Here is a 17,558-nt window from a genome sequence, read left to right as displayed (position 1 = left end):
CTATTCCAGAGGCGTCCGGACTGGAGACTTTCTCGTTTTTTTTGTGACATGGGCTTTTCAACATGTGATGGTTTAAGGTTCCTTTTGGGGGTGTCAGACAGGGCCGGTCCAAACCATTTCAGCACCTAGAAGAAGGGAAACCCAGCTGATACCCTCCACTAAATCAGAACAGGGTACAAGGGGGAGCGGTTAGGGGATGCTTGGCATCGTGCGAGAACCTCAGGCTTTGTTTTATTAAAAAAAAAAAAAAAAGAGGTTTGTAGGCCTAATGGCTGCAGAGGTGCAACATCACCAGTGATGTCTGCTAAAATAAATCAGAATCTAGACAGGTGGGCAAGTAAGGTTTTCAGAAGTTGAGGGTGAAGTTCTGTTGACTATAAAAAATAAAAAGAATTGTGCAAATCCGCCTATCGGAATGCAAAATTCATCTTTCTCTAGCACAGGTTTTTGTTTTTGGCAGATTGCACACATCTCCCCTCACTCTTGCCCAGCTGCCAAAGGTTTCAACAGGACTCCCAAATAAAGGAATTCATGGTGTTGTGTCGTCAACGCATCGCAGAATGTTTCCGCTCCTGGTTCTCGGGGCGTGTCGTGTGTGAGAAGCCTGCCTTTAACTTTCCCCGTGACGAGACCCCCAACTTTAAATGTCCGCCCAAGCTAGCAGGAGGCCTTGGGTGCGATTTTCTGAAAACGCCAGGGGCACTCGAAAGACAACGAGGGGAAAATTCAACTGCGGCTTAGACATCTGGATAGCAGCGTCATACTTTATTTAAAGTAAACCCATGTTAAAAACAAAGTTAAAATGAAAAAAGTGGTACCTGAAAAATAAATTATTTGATATAAAACAAAATCAATAACTTAAAAACACGCTAAATATACAAAAAAAAGTCTTAAGCATATATACTGTACAGTATGGGGGGTGGGTGGGAACCGATTAAAAGCCTTCTGTTTGCACAGGCAGACGACTTTATTAGAAAAAAGGAAAAGGAAAAAATAAGGTTACACTAGAGATAAAGGGGAAGCCAAGTGAGACCGAGGGAGGGTGCCATTTACAGCTCACTGAACTCGATCGCAAAACTGGCATTAATGGTTGCAGATGGCACCCGCCCTGAACGTACACGGACTATTTCAACTTACGGGCGAAAGGAGAGCTGCGTCTCAACATAAAAGCTCCGAATATCTTTCCACTGTTCCTTCTTAAAATGACCTCATGGGGTGGGAAAGTTGCTCAATATACGGCGAAGCGTTGTTTTTTAAAAAAAAAAACCGAAAAAACAGGGAAAACCAAAACCGTTCTCAGCGAGAATCCTTTTAACCTTCCTTCGGAAACGTTAGCACAAATAAAGCAATGGCGTTTTATATATATATATATTTTTTAAAAAAAGAATCGAATCCGGCTGGGTTTTCGTTAGCGTTAGACGAAAGTATAGAAACTCCACGCAACAGGGGGAAAGAAAACCAAACCAAAAAAAAAATTAAATTAAAAACAGAAACGAAACGGAAATTTTCAGTAAATCTATAAAAGGAAGTTGTCAGTGGGATGTAAGAAGGGTCAGCAGCCCGGGCCAAAGGCGTGCCAGTCCCTGCGTGTGATGTGGGTTCACACTTTGCTTGCCATACTAATAATAATGCGTCTTACTTTTTTAAATCATGCACTGGGAGAAATAGAAGAGCTTATGCTATTCCGGAAACGGATCGTTTGCACTACACAAAAATGATACAGATAAAAAGACGTGGCAGATAGAAGTGTCATGTACCCGATTTTGGAACTTAAAAAAAGAAAAAAGCAAGCAACGTTGATTGTGAGCTGTGATTTCTTTTTTTAAAAAAACCACAACAAAACCTTCTATATTACACCAAGCACCCTTTTAAACAAAGCAGGAACAGGGTTAAGATAATGAAATCCGCAAATTTTCGTTATGCCTGGGGAGGCGGGGACAACCGCTCCCACAGCAAATTTCCATATATGCAAAACTTTAAACTATTAGGTTCGATCGTTTGGCTTGTACCTTTCCCTCCGTTGGGATTTCTGAAACTGGGGCAGGACCGCGGGTCACTTAAAAGCCCTGAAGGAACGGGTGCAGCTATGTCCTGGCTCAGTGACGTTTGCGGCTGCAGGGGAGCTAAATCAAGGCGAGTTTTCTTATTCAAGAACTCCTCGTCCGCAAGAGGTTGGGAGAGGAAGATGCAATGTTTTGGGGCTGGAGGGGGTTGGTTTGAGATGGATGGGCTAAACTCTTATGAAACAAAAACACACAAAACACTCGTAATTTGGCAACATTATAGGGGGAACGTGGAAATTGCTGCCAATCGTTCCTCTTAAGACATGGTTTCCAAAAAAAAAAATACACAAAGCCACTTGTAGCTAACTGATCAAAGGGCTCAATTCGTTTTCTTTAAGTCAGGGTGGAAATATTCAGGGATAATCCTCAAGGACACGGAAATGAGAGAGTTGTGCAAAGCTTAACCCTGAGAGCCAAACAAGCCCTTTGAGACAACTTGAGGTCACCATCTTGTTAGCCCAACAATGGGAAACTCTTTAACAGCTAATGCAATAAGCCAGGGAGATGTTTGCACTGAGTATTTCGATTTCTCTCAGGGAGGAAGGAAATTTAGTTTGCATCAGTCAGCTTAGGAGTCTTCTACAAAATGGTTGCTGTGTTGTTCCCCAGCCACCAAAAAAGAATTGCAATAATAAGCAAACCTGCTGCGCCTTTTCTTTTTTTTTAAAAGGAAACCAAATCTGTCCCTGTACAAATTTGCATTCCTTAAAAAAATATAAAGGGAATCCAAGACAGCTGGCCGACCTGAGATCACGTAATAGGCTACCACATGCAGGAAGTATTCCTATTACACGAACTGACTTTCCCTGCCATCTTTGCATTCTGATATAAGTGATGGCTTTTGCCAGCTTGGGGTGGGAAAAGCCTTTTACTGCTGCAAGCTTAAGCCAGCGATTCCATGAAACGCAGCGGCTCAGGCTCCCTCTACCCGGCTCAGCGTGCGCTGGCGGGCTTTGCAGAATTGGGTATGGCACCAGGAGGAAAAGCTGTGGGGCGACAGGAAGGCAATGCTTTAAGCACGGACTCCACAGAGTGATCTTTATTTCCTTGCAGGGCTTTGTGGATTAAGAGACTTCTGCACCCAGGACTGAGAGAAGGTCTTCCCCGAGAGAGGAGACATGTAGAAGAAATGAAATCCAACGATTTGCGATCTTATCGAGAACGGGCCCTAATCCACTTATTTGACTGCTGTCGATTCATATTGATTGAGCGCACCTGTAGCTCTCGTCGAGATCTGCATGAAGGCAACTCTGGAGGGTTAAGAGGCAAAGCTGCGATATTCGTCCAAGAGGAACTCAACGAAGAACAAGAGGAAGCTGTTATTCCAGGATGAGACAAACACAGAGATATTTGGCACCTTTTGCAACTGATTCCATTTTGGGGAGGTGGATGCCGTTTTATCGCATTCAGATTTTCATGAGGGGGGAAGCAATCTAATGAAAATATAGAAAGTAACCGCAGCCATACAGTAGGAGAGCCCAATGTTGTGATTACTTAGGGGCTTTGAGATAACCCTCTTTTTTCGTAGGTCTACATCAGATTCGGAAATGGACTTCCAATGCAGTTTTGCCCTTGCTGGGAGCCTCTCCAAGCATTTCCTGGAAATTTACTTCTGAGTTCAAGAGCTGCTACAGACTTGCCAGGATGAACACAGCACAGGAGAATGTGAGTCCTGGGAAGTAGGTTTGGGCAGATGGCAACGGGGACAATACTCCGGGAAGACGCAAAGTGAAGCAGAGAAAAGGTTATGAATGCAAGGACCACGAGAACCTACAAGATCCAAAACTGAGCTTCCTGATTGGACCAAAAATTCCATTATCTGAATGGCAGAGGGGAACAAATATAGGAGGGACAGAAGCAATCCCTGGCAAGCTACGACCACCCAGCGTATAAAGTACAGCGCTTTCCATACGAAGCGGCATTAAAAGGGGAGAAACGAAGGAAGAAACATTAGAGGAGTTCTTAAAGAGAGAAAACGATGCCACAAGGACATTCGCTGCTGAAGACTTCCAGGTGACTTAAGAGGGCTCTGTAAAAGTGGCTCTGAAGAGCCGTCTTTGAATGCTAGTGGGCATATCCAAGAACGCAATCCATTGGAAAAGTGTGCCTGGATGCCAACCCCACTGAAATTAAAGGGTAGCTTCCACAAGATGGTATTCATTTTGGCGAGGTTTGCAAAGGAGAACTCCAAACTGAATTGTGCCCTCTTACTCTTGCGAGATGCCCAGGGACTGCAATAGAGAGCATTACCTAGCGAGAGTCTGCAGTGGTGCTCTCAGGAACGCCAGCTGGTGCCACGTCCTTGATTCCAAACAGCTGAACTGGGTCTGAATAGGGTATCAGGCCAGTTCCCAGTTTACAACCCCAACATTTCCTGTGGGAATGGCAAAGGGACACTGGCAGGAGGGAAGGGAAAGGAGCCAGTCCAGGAAGCAAAGGCTGAACGAATGCGGTTTGTGGTCAACCGATATTGAGAACGGCACACAGAAGATGTGGACTGTCTCGGGACTTTGAGAAGTCCACAACAAAACACACCAAGCATTCTAGCAAGAAGGCTTCTAGTTCAAGCTGTTCTGTAAATTCATCTTGCTGGATTATTTCCACAGGCCAAAGACTTCTTAATAATCAAAGCATTTCCAGAAAGATGCCGGAAATCGCGATGAAAACCTCCAAGAGGATGGGTAATTAGGAAAGCCGTTATCTAGAGGGTCTGCTTAGTTTGTAAGAGAAGAAGAACATCATATATGTGCGATGTACATTTGAAACCTCAAGAAATTGGTTAATGAGGAGATGCACTCTCTCAGAAGAAGCCAAGCAGGTTACTTGGAATGGGGTTAAGCAGCTTCCTGATGAAGATATGCGAGGACATCATTTCCTACAAAGAACTTGCCTTTGCATAACGAAGATGTACGAGAAATGTCACAGGGTGTACACACAAAAAGCAGGGATGCAACGCATCGTAATGATACAGAAATCCCAACTCCTGTGAGCCGGCTGGAACAGCATTGTTATGAAAGACGGCCACTCAAAGCCAGGAAAGGGCCCGAAATCTCCATCGGAACTGCAACTTGCAGGCTTTGCCAGCAAGTCCTTTTTCTGACGGTGGATTTACGGGCGTGGGTGGTGCAGCCAGTCTGAGGCAACCCTCTCCTGGTGTGCCAGGCTGCTGCTCCAAGTCCTCCTGGCCAGTCCTCAGTGCGGTGGCAGAGAATGGTTGTGGTGCGGCTGTAGATGCAGGCAGCCTTGGGGCAGGCTCGAAAAGGATGGAGACTGGTGGAGGATTCCAAAATGCAATGACCGAGCCCCTCACCGGGCATGCACAAGGGGGCTTCTCAAATGTGGTGTGTGGCAGACTTAAGTCATTCTTAGGATTGGATCAGGGTGTTCCCTTGGGCACAACCTTTCTGCTTTTTGCACACTCTATGGACCTACTGCCTACATGTTTTCTGGAAAACTATTGTGCCCTTACAAACCCTCGCTATGTCAAAACGGGTTGCAAAGGATTCGTATATGTAAGCCTTCAAGTCTCCTAACTGGTCGGGTTTATCGTTGTGGCACTTTAGCAACACCAGATCGTTCCTACTGGGGAAAAGAGCTGCTGTTAATCTTTCGTGTCGGACGCTGTGTAATAATGGAGTGGGGGTTAAAAATTAAAATAACAAACCAAAACAAAATTTGAGCAAAACCAAATCAAATTTAATTGGTCTTAAATGCAAAAGTAAAAACAAACAAAAACACAAAAAAGCAAAAGAAAATTAACAGAAAACAGAACTCAAAGTTTCAAGGCAGCCTGCAGAAAACTCAGGGGATTAATTAAAATTGTATAAGTCTACCCAAAAAAAAGGAAAAAAAATCATTTATTTTCTCTCTTAAATCTCTACCTTCCAAGTTTTAATGTACTTTTCTGCTGAGAGTTCAAATATGTAAAGCTATCGTCAGAACAAACCCCTATTAAAATAGTGGGGGAAATCGTCTAGTACTTATTAGAAGGGATGCAAAAAAACGACAATGCTCAAATGTTCATTAACAGCTTTATATATATATTAAAAAAAAAACAAAACCCTAAGGATGCAAGAATTCGAACTAAAAAAATTATATTTGAAAGGAAGTTAATGTTAGATCATGCCACATTTATCTGACCAGAACGTAACACAATAGGATGTGCTACCTGGAGGTACGAACTCCAAGGAAGTGGCAATGCTGGGTCTGGAGTTTCATTTTTACTCTGAAATCTTCCCAGAGTTTCTCTGAAACTCTTTGGTCCATTCTTATTGGAAACTGGGCTTTTAAAAGTGGGAGCAGGGACGGGCTAAAAAAGCTGTTCCAATTCGACATATTAAAAAAAAATGCGCCTACTGACCAAAGAGCTTGGCCAATGGCGTTAACTGAACGCTGGCACGCTCTCGTTTACCAGAGTCTCTTTACAGACACTTTCCTTCTGCGGATTAACAAACTTTTCCGCTAACTAAAAGTTCCAGTTTCCAAGCTTTGCCCTCGGCTACCAGGGGCAACATTATGTTGAAGCCTGGTTAAAATAGCCCCCGTCCTGGCAGTGAAATCAACAGCTAACCTTTTAAGGGAAAGCAAGCCTGGCCGTTTTCAGGGCTGGTCTGGATTCTACTTGGTAACTGTTGAGATATATATGTATATATTTGTATTATTATTATTGGCTCGGGGACAAGGTCATGAAGCAGAACCATCTAAAATTAAAAACCAATAAAACAATTGCAGGACTTTAAAAAAAAAAAACAACCCGAAACATTTGAACATGTTGGTGGCATCCCAAGAATATATAAAAACCCTTTTATCCCACTTCTCATTTAGACTAAAGACAAACAACTTTCTTTGTGTGAAAACTGGCGCAAAACAAAAAAAAGAAGAATCGAGTTGTACACTAACGGAAACAAAAAAAAGAAAGGTTTCAAACTTTTTCCGTCACTCGGTTATCTATTCCATACAAAAAAAAGAAAAGCCACGAGCGAAATTATTTGTGGGATTTGTTGGTTTTGAAGGAAACCTGCAAGATTTTGTCCCCCAGCCGGTAGCCGTTAAGACTCGCTATGGCCATGGCGGCTTCTTCATAGTTTGTCATTGTCACAAAGCCAAAGCCTTTGCACTTGTTGGTGTTGAAGTCGCGGATGACTTTGACATTAGTCACCGCGCCAAAGGGGCCAAACATCTGCCAGAGGATTCCCTCATCGGCATCTTGGCCGAGGTTGTAGATGAAGATGCACCATCCCGAAGAGGAGTTTCCTGGGACATTTACACCAGAAAGCCCACTCATGTGATCTACACCCATAGGAGAGAACCTACCAAATAAAAAAGGACATAAAATAGTTCATGTAAACAAAACAACAAAACAAAAAAAGTCAGTTTCAATCAAGTTCAAAAAAAAAAGAGAAGCTCATCGGGGGAATTAAAAGGTTAGGAGCGCTGGGCGGGGAGGGGACAGAATTCAGAGCACCTGGGCACTGCGTTTTGGCAAGAAGACAAGAGTCTCCCTGGGACGCCTTAAAGGCTGTCGGATTTGGTGCGGCCTCAGCGTTTCGTGGACTAGGCCCTGCTTCGTCAGATGCGCGGTTTTTTAAAAAAATGATTTGTTTGCTTTTACTTCGGTTTAACCGGTTTACATGCAGCCCTTTTAGGGATACAGTGGAACCTCGGTTTTCGAGCGCCTCAGAAGCCCAACGCCAAAAACCCGGAAGTAATTGCTTCCGTTTTCGAACGCGCCTCAGAAGTCGAACGGCTTCCGCTGCATGTTTTTAAATTTTCTCAGTGGATTTGGCCGGCCGCTCATTGCTCCTCGAACGTTTCGGAAGTCAAACGGTCTTCCGGAATGGATTACGTTCGACAACCGAGGCTCCACTGTATAATCATTCATAACTGTGAAACATCAAAACAGAGGCATTGGTTAAAAACCAGGCTACACCCCCCCACCACCAAAAAAAGATTGAGCAGCAATAATTAATATAAAGACATTGAATAAAAGCAGTACATAAAAAAAGCAATGAATTAAAAAGTGGCCTGAAATAAGAACCTTACGCTTTTTCTAAAAACATTTTCTCTAAAAAGATGGGGTTAGGAGGTGTTGTCCACAGTCGACCAAGGAATTCCCTCTCTCACACACAGAGCTACATTATGCTAGAAGTGTGAAAGAGACCCACAATCCTGATTGTGAAACCCACAATCCTAGGACCACACGATGGAAATCCACGATTCAAATTGGGGCCATGGATCTCTTTCGCGTTACAGGCATTCAGTTAGCATTGCAGGCTGCCAACATAACCAAGATTTGCTGTTTTATAAGTGGGCCACTTTATTCTTCGCCTAAACACCCGTACTTTTGCTTCTGCCCCATGTATTTCATGACTTGTTTGCATCTTGTTATGCATCTGATGAAGCAGCGGCTCTAGTCCACCAAAGCCCGGCCGCGGTAAATTTACTTGTCATCTTAACGATGCCGCCAGTCCCTCTGCTGTGTTTTACTGCAACAGACAGAGGCAGCTGCCCCTCTAGAATTTGCCAGGCTGAAAGCCATCGATCTACCAGGAATGTGTCCTGCGCAGGTCCCAGCAAAATGAACCAGAGCGGGCTGGGCACAAATTGCACTCAAGCTGCTACCACCCACACCGGCAGGGCTTGCACAGACATTTTTCGGAGGCTGTGCCCTGCGCATTGTCAGGCTTCCTGTCCTGTCAGCGAGGTCAGAGGCTGATGCGGAGGCACCCTTGGCAAAGGGCTTGTGCCTTGCCCCCTGCGGGACCCCAGCGGTCTGTCTCCTCAAGTGGCATTCTGAAAGGGCCCACAAGGAGCACTCGATATTGGGCAAAAGGGCTTTGGGCGGGCTTTCTGGCCCCTTCTACATCATACATTTCTACGACTTAGATCTGCCATTTGAGCCAAGCGACCTCTTGGTTCAGAGTGTTCAGTAGTCGGGAATGAGGCAAGTGGAGCTGGATGCACAGGGAGATATTAAGGCTCTCATCCTCGTTCCCTAGCAACTCTGCCGTACTCGCCACCCCGTTCCCAATAACGTGAAAGGAAACTCTCTGCTGTTAGGCCTGGCATCTTTCTAGCACACAGCACAAAGGGCTCGTTCCCCTTTCAGTTCGTCCGTGACTTTCTCACCGCTACTTATTCTCCCTCCCTCTCGGTGGCCTAGGTTATCTGCAAAGTGACCCCCCTGGGCTTGACCACCTGAACCTGCAGAGCATATGATCACTGTGTGCTTTTCTAAAAACAAAAACAGGTTATGTAGGACTGCTTTTTCTGACAAGGCAAAACAATGCATCCTTAATGAAGCAAAACCAAAGGGCGCAGCGGCTAGCAACTATTTGGTTGTGGAAGAGTAGCACTGCAGGGGTTTTTTTTTTGGGGGGGGGGGCATTGCTACACACTTTGTTCTTAAGAGGAGCATAGAGAATTGTTTAGCCAAGTGATTATTCAAGGCACCAGGCCCATACAATATGGCCACCGTTTGCCGCTAAGGATCAGTTCAGATGATCCTCCAGTCTGGAGGATTGCGACTGAGCCACCGATAGACACGATCCCTTCTCCTCTCCCTTGGGCGGATTCCCTTCTGTTTCCCGTCTGGGTTAGCCATGACGTGTGGATACACTGACGCCGACAGGCTGTGGTGAGCGCTTCCCCTCCAAGACCAGAAATAGGCATTTCAGAACGAGGCTCAGGAGGAAAGCTCTAACCACCGCCCCCCAGATTCAGACATCATGGCAAACACGAGAAAGGGAAGGTTGCGTTTAAAAGCGTTTCGTTCTGGGCCCTGCCACACCATAGCTTGACATATCATCTGAATTGAGCCACTGGTTCCGACCCCAAGCCAGTTACAGTCAACGTTTGGGGCTGTAGCACTGTGAGAAACATTAACACGGGTTGTTGTCTTGTTTTTTCGGGGGGTGGGGACCATCATCTTACATGGAAGAGGCTGAGTACAGGCAGATAGAAGAACATGTATTTATTTAACATGTGACAAGAATTCTACGACAAGAATTCTGAAAGATACCCATCTGACTCTACACTTTTGGAGAAATTAAAAAGAAAAACATGCAAGGGATTCACTGAAGAAGCAACTACTAAGAAGGAGTTTACAACAAGCATCGTGTGAAAAATGAGTAAGGACTTTTAAAAAAAACAACCAACAAAAAAGGACACATAAGCAAGTGAAATAAGAAATCCAAAAAACCAGAGGAACAGTAAATTAGGAGAGGGCCATCTTGACAACACGACTAGTGTTTTCTTTTGTTTTCAAAAGTGTGTGTGTATGCCTAACTTGTGGTAAATGAGGTTCTCACAAGGCAACTGCTGTAGATACAGAGGATATAACTAGCTTTCCAGGGGGCAAATTATACCCCAAACAGAGCAAGTTATGAACTGAACTGTTGCTTATTAACTGCTGCTATTAAGTCTTTTGAAGAATGAACTACGTATTAATGGTTTTTTAAAGGGTTTTTAAAAAGTAGCTGATTTAGTGGTGCTGGGCGGGACTCAGCAGGCTAAGAGGCATGAGAGATCTTGCTAGCTCATTCCCCACTCAACAGAAGGAGTGACTTGTCTGGATTATTAGTGATTTGTCTTTTCTGTACGAAACTTACAGGTTGTAGGACTTGGCCCACATTACGGGCTTGAACTTTAGTGAATAGTACTTTATCAACAATTAAGGAACTGCTAGTATTTCTGTGGGACTTTTTGACGGGGTAAAAGCAAATTCTCACACTGTGCTCCGAAGGACGCCCGGCGCCGCTTTAAAGATTTTCATGGCTCCTCAAGAAGACCAGCAACCATGAATAAGATTCCCAGGAAGTCCAAGAGCGGCCACATCGAGAGGCCCACAAACAGAAATTGGCTCATAGCCAGCCTGTTTGTACTTGCTATCCATCCCCTTCCTCAATTACTCTGGTGTGCAAAGGGGGCTAGACGCAGAAACTGCTCTCATTTGCACTAGGATGTGGTTAAATGGGCGGGGGGGGGGGGAGATGGCCAGCACTGCATGCTTCGAACACACTGGGTTTCAGGGTCAATTTCCCAGTTAACTCAGGTAGCAAGAGCTAGACGTGGTCCCTCTCTGCTACAGCCACTGCCAGTCAGAGTAGACAGTGCTAGACTAGGTGGCAGCTTCGCCTATGTGTCTGCTCTCCAGCTTATGCAAGGAGACAGCCAGCTCCAAGTTGAGGATTTATTTATTTTTCTCCCAAATGAGGCTTGTGATCAATGACAACATAAAGGAGAAACTGAGGGAACTGCAATCCCGTTCTGGACTGCAGAACTGCACGCTAGGGCTAGCGCAACAGGTTTTGCCAAATGAGAAAGTGATAGGAAAACCTTCAAGGGGTATTATGTATGGTAGAGATGACTATATCCATTATTGTGAAGTTTCAAAGACAAGGTGAAGGCTATCGAACCTTGAGATAAGAGATTATATACTCTTTCCACCAGCTACAAGGAAAGTTCTATTCAAGGGACTTAATTTTGTTTCTTAGATCAACTTAGGTCTTTTGGATCAGGAACAGATGCAAATAAAGCACATATTAAATTGGTCAGCAAGTAAAAAGTAGCAGCTAAATTTATGAAACTAGTGTTAGGCAGAAAAAATAATAATATATGTATATATCATCAATACAGGAAACATTTATCAATAGGGGGAGCTTATCAATCTTTTAATTATGCAACGAGAAGAATGGCTGAAAATCTTATCTGCTATTTAAGAAATGGAACTTTTCAAGCACTATCTTTTTTTAGAAGCAAGAACACCGATGTGTCGAGAACACTTTAAAAACAAAAACAGTAATCAAATAGATGGCTTTTGTAAGAACTGAACGGGAAATGAAAGTGGAAAAGTTTGAAGAATGGTTTAAGGAAACAAAAATAACTATTAAAAAACAAAAACAAACCACAGTACAAGGGATGAGTTTGTAGCCTGTTAAAAGTATGTTATTCCCTAGACCTGGCTGGTAAGTTTAAGTTTCAGAAATATCTGAACAGAATCCCAATTCCTAACACTACACAAGGCAAAAGAAGTTATGTTTCTCCAGCAGCTTCTTTTGGGGCGCAAGGCAAACGCAGCTATTAAAAAGATCTAGGCCTTAGGTTCTCAAGTAGCAAAAGTTACTGCCCAGGGTGGTCTGTGCCATAGTAACCTGGCACAGTCCATCATTCTGCTGCAGTTAAGTGCGGCTGAAATCAGAGGGTCAGTCTTAGGCAGAAAGTAGTTACAATGCAAGCAGCGCAATAATATTATGCATTTCGAATTCAACGAAACTTCTTCCCTGGCAAGCGTGCATCAAATTCCGGGCTTAGGCTGCGTGAATCTCTCCTTTATTTCTATTTTAAACACAAAACTAATATTGGAAAGATGAGAGCTTGGGCATTAGTAAAGGAATGCCGTTATGTGGCATGCCCAATTTGGACTTTTCTTCGAGTAACTACGGACTGAAGGATTTGGGTTGCAAGCAGGGGATGGGGAAAGGTTTCCTAATTACGCCTGCCTTGCCAGACAAGGGTGTCCCTATCTGTCAATGCAGCAATGTGATCTTTTCTCATGAGAGCAGGAGTCTCCATTCTACTTTTCTTTATTAAGTCGCATTCCTGTCTCCAACCTGCTTCCCCCAAAATTAAACATACTGATCTAACTTAAGTGCTCAGTATTCCTTCCTCAGGTTGGAAGTCTAAGATTAATACACTTTATTACAAAGGACACGTACGCACGTTTCCTGGGAAAGTGTCTTAACTGCACACCCTCTTCCCTTTTAGCGCTGTTCCGCATGGTATGCGCATTATAACCTCAACTGCAGAACAAACCATTGCTTTTGCTTTTTCATTGCCAGTCTGCAACAACTGCCTGCAAACCTGCGGCTTTATTTGGGGTGCTAACCCACAGGCAGGCAAAGTTCGTTGGAGGGTTCTTAAAAGATCGCAGGTATTTGTTGCTCTCTTATTAGCCGTAATCAGGACTGCGGGGCATGCATTTTAGATCTCGGAACCAGAGCTGAGGTTACTGCAATCTGGTTTTATTTAAATTGCCTGCTCCTCCACCCCCAGCCTTACAATAGGTTTGGTTTTTTTTTTACTTCTATAAACTACCTGGAGCACTATTTTTAGTTAGAAAAGCAGTACCAAGCAGTAGAACAACTCAGGCCTAGCTTGAGAATGTTCCTGAATGAGGCTCTGCGCAGGTGTGGAACCCATTAAGTGCACAAGGCCATTAAAAAGAACAAGTTGTTTTTAAAATGTCAAGAAACCTTTTAAGCAAAACAAAACAAACAAAAAACTTGCTTCGGCAATTTTAGACTATGAGAAGGAACAGGTTTTTACATGCTTCAGAATACTGTTTTAGCGGTACTGGAATTGCACCATATGAGAAATAAGTTCATTACAATCAAGTACCAGACCACCCCATTCTTGCAGAATTTTTTTTTAAAATGCCATCTTTTGACACACTGTTGTGAAGCATCAGATCAGACAGACAAATTTTCAATCTTTATTAACCGGGGTGGGTGGGGACGGGGAGGACCTGGAAGGCTTTTTAATCCTCTATTTAATTAAATTCTATTTTTTGAGGGGGGAGGGAGTGAGATAAGAAGAGAGAAATCTGATGGAACAGAAATAAGAAAAGAAATGGACATCAACAATGATTACTGACATACCGTGGGAATACATATTCATTTGGGGGGACAGAAGCACTCAACTGCCATTAATTTTGAAAGATCTTTTTTTTTTTCAGAACTCTCTAAAGTTATACAGAATGAACTTTAAAAAAAAAAAAATCTAATGGAAGAAGTTGGAGGTGCAATTGGGACCAAGCTGATGGGTTCCACGTGAACTGTCAAGAAATATTGGGAAAGAGTTGGTTAAAGTAATAACAGAAATCACTGGATACAAATTTTACATTGAATCCTATTGCGACCCCTCCTTTTGGGATATCCAATATAACGCTACCTACGGCTGATATAAAGGCTTAGCTAGCATGGAATACCCTGGGCAATATAATTAGATAAAACACAGTAGGATTAGGCTGTATGAAGGTAGGCAACAAGAAGTATTCCAAGAAAAGTGGTCTTTATTGACTAATTATCGGAACAAAAGCTCTTCACATACTGTTAACCCTAGAATTTTGGAACGGATTAACATTTATGTCGGTGTTTTACTCCTCTCCCTTTAACTATCTACTGGAAGTGTTTCGCCTGGTGATGAGCAGTAATGATTTTAAAACAAAAAACAAAACAAAAAACGAAAAAAACCAAGAGAGGCAGAGGAAGAGAGAGAGAGAGAGAGCAACACACACCACAGACCTCCAACCATGTCAGCTCTTCCTAACCTACCTGAATCTCTGAGCCTGGTGGTGGACGGGCCCCCCGAATCGTCTGGCCGGGGAGTGGTACAGCTGCGACAGAAGCGCTACGTTTTTGTTCTGGTTGGGGTTGGCGGCGAACTTCACCGTGATCGGTTCGGAGGAGCCGGGGGGCTTGTGGCCATTGAAGTTCGAAATGGCCTCTTCGGCTTCCGAGCGCTTGTCGAACCGGATGAACGCCACCCCTCTGGACAGACCTTGAAACCGAAGCGACAAAAACACAGAGTTAAGTGCGTCTCCTCCGCTCCCCCAAATGTGCCCAGATTGCCTGGAACAAGGCTGCACAACAACCGGGGGGGGGGGGGACAGAATCCAACCTCCATCTGGCTGTCTTTTGCCAGCAGGCAAAGACAATCCAACTGCCTAAGTACCTTCCATGAATGTCTTGTTCTATATCGGCAGCCGGTGCTTTTGATGCCCTTCTTAACAGTATTTTATAACATGGTTTTAAAATGTTTTCACCCTGAGCAGCGCATAGGCGTTAGAAGAGTGCTACAGAAATCTCTATGCAACCAGAAATGTTAAGAATGTCCCGCTTTGTGGACTTTAATGGGAGATATAAAACACTCGCTTAACTTGACTTTGGCAGAGGCAAGTTCCTAGAGAGAGCGCATGTTGTTGTTCAGGATCTTAGAAGGGCTCCCAAAACGAACAAGATCAAAGCGCTTGTTGAGCGAGGGTGGAATCGTATTTGGTCAACCACCTAATCTGGACAAGAGTTCAAAAGCTATGCAAATCGCCTTAAGGAGGTTCATGGTTCTATACGTCCAATGGAGGGATCTCAGAAACAGCAAATCTGTTCCAATCATGGAGATGGTATTCATGAGAGTCATCACTCAGGGAAAGTGCTCACAAGCAGAGTGAATTATTAAGGGGAGCTGGGGTGCTGGCCACCTCCACAAACTGTAGCCACACTGCCCTGCTACCTAAGGTAAGAGTGATTGGGGGGGGGCAAAAAAGGGGTGGGAGAGTTTCCAAGTGACACATGTGATAGCCACTCTTGAGCAAAAGGAGCCAGTCAAAACGCCAAAGCTTCTAAAACAAAACCATCGCCGCCTTTCACACCTGTAGTTTGGTCAACCAGCACGCGCGAGTTGATAATGCGTCCAAACCGTGAAAACATGTCCTCAACATCTTTCTGTGTCATTGTCCGCGGCAGTCCGCTAATGTACAGGTTTGCGTCTTTGATAACCTCAGAGCTTGGGCGGGCATACGAAACCTAAAAGGAAAAGGAAAACCATTGGATGGGCATGCGAATTCATGAAGTGTCCCTCCAGAAGTTCTAGCATCAATTCGGCTTCCTTCTTTTGCAGTTGCTAACAAGATCATCCCTGCAGTTTGGCCCAACTTCTCCCCCTTTTTGGGGTAGCCATCTGTCCTGCAAATGAGGAGTTGGACGTCACTTGCAACAACAGTTGCAGGCAGTATGCTGAGGCCATTTCCCCCTCACTTGACCGCCAGCTGGACGTGTTACTGCTGCTTATTGGGAGGGGCAAGGTGGAGGTGGTTCAATGCCAGAAACACATGGGCAGAACCACTCTCGTGCCCCTGCCAGCGGGTCTGCAGCTGCAGCAACCTCGCCCCTCTACCTCCCAGAGATCGGGCACCAAGCTGTTCAAACTTGAGCGTTCAAATTTGGGGCAGGAAGAAAAGCAGCAGGTGCAATTTCTGTACGGATGGTATGCGCAGGGCTTCTAACTCTACCACAAAGGTAATCGCAATTGCCTAAATCTGAGCTGTGCCGCAGTGGCTGCTCCTATCTTGCATGCCCCCTTATTGTAACCAATTGGGGTGCTGGATATAACGAAGGAAAGGATGCAACTGCCTGGAAGTTTCCTCTAAGGGACACGAGCAAGGATCGCACACCCACGGAATTACTCCTCCACACAATACATGGCGAGGCAACAGAATGAATGCCTGCAGGGCTGTTGTTTTTAAGAGAACATGAACATGGGCATGGGAAGTAATGGCACAGAGCTATTCACAAAAAAAAAAAAAAAAATGACCCCTGGGCAAGCCTTTAAGAACCTTCCTGGGCGTGCCCCTTTGGCCCTGTACACAATTTGCTTCCTATGCGCAGCTCTTGGAACACACTACTATTCAGAGGCAAGACTACAATGCAGCAATTAAAAGTCAGGGTTAGCTTTCTCATCTGACAACCTCCTCCCAGCGAGGCTTTGGTAAGCCGAGAGAGAGAGCGACGCTGGGAAGGATACAAGCAGCTCATTCATGGGTGCGCGGCCGCCAGCACGCAGTCACGCGATTCGACTCTCAAAGCAGTGACAGCTGTGTTGCTCAGATTGGGAGGCAGGTCAGGCCACCCCCTCACTTATTCTCTCCCCCCCCATGCTTCTTCCCTGACCCGTGGCTTGTCCCTTTTGTCTTGTGAGCCATGCAGCTGGTAGAGAGCCAAGCCAGACCGCCGGGCTGCCTTAACATCTCCCCTTCCACAAAGGCGACAGGCGCACACACAGATATCACATTTAGGGCTGGAGGGTTGAGGCCGCTAATTGGTTAGATTCGTATATCAGCACTTTAAAACGAATCAAATGTTCCCCCACCGCCTAGTCACTGCTTATAAAATTAATGCATGGCAGTGCCATCTTAAAAAAGGCTTTTCCTCACGAGAAGGGAAACGACTCTTCCACGATTATACCTGCTATGACACATGCGTGTGAATTACTAGTGTTGCTGTTGTTAATTGAATTTATATACCACCCTATACCTGAAGGTCTCAGGGCGGTTCACAAGATAAAAGCAGAATGTAAAACCACAAACTACATAATCAAAATAAAAACAACCACCACCCAATAATGCATTTTAAGAGGGCATAGGTTGTCAATCAAATCAAACAAAGACCTTTTTTAAAGAGGAACGTTTTTGCCTGGCGTCTAAAGGTGTATAATGAAGGCGCCAGGCAAACCTCCCTGGAGAGAGCATTCCAAAGACAGGGAGCCACTGCAGAGAAGGCCCTGCTCTCGTGCTGCCACCCTCTTGAGGAAGAGGCATGCAAAGAAGTGCCCCGGAAGATGATCTCAGGGTCCGGGTCTTCATATGGAGAGAGGCAGTCCTTGAGGTATTACGGTCCTGAACTAAGCTTTCCCCTCTAGAACTACGGTTTCTCATTAGCAAAC

General features: G+C 44.7%; 1 protein-coding gene across 2 annotated transcripts in view; it reads right to left on the bottom strand.

The window, feature by feature from the left end:
- Window positions 1-750: 750 nt before the first annotated feature.
- ELAVL1 (ELAV like RNA binding protein 1) overlaps window positions 751-17,558 on the bottom strand; it is a 28,812-nt gene continuing 12,004 nt past the window's right edge. For both annotated transcript variants that reach the window (XM_080989150.1, XM_080989149.1), the window contains exons 4-6: window positions 15,490-15,643; window positions 14,396-14,621; window positions 751-7,372 (exon numbers count right to left, since the gene is read on the bottom strand). In XM_080989150.1, coding sequence (XP_080845276.1) covers window positions 7,048-7,372; window positions 14,396-14,621; window positions 15,490-15,643 — 705 coding nt within the window. In that variant the 3' untranslated portion in view covers window positions 751-7,047. The remainder of the gene's footprint in view (window positions 7,373-14,395; window positions 14,622-15,489; window positions 15,644-17,558) is intronic.

This window comes from Podarcis pityusensis (assembly GCF_964106645.2).
Source record: "Podarcis pityusensis genome assembly, chromosome: 18".
Classification (NCBI taxonomy): domain Eukaryota; kingdom Metazoa; phylum Chordata; class Lepidosauria; order Squamata; family Lacertidae; genus Podarcis; species Podarcis pityusensis.
The sequence above is the reverse complement of the archived record's forward strand: the minus strand, read 5'-3'. Positions and strand labels throughout refer to the sequence as shown.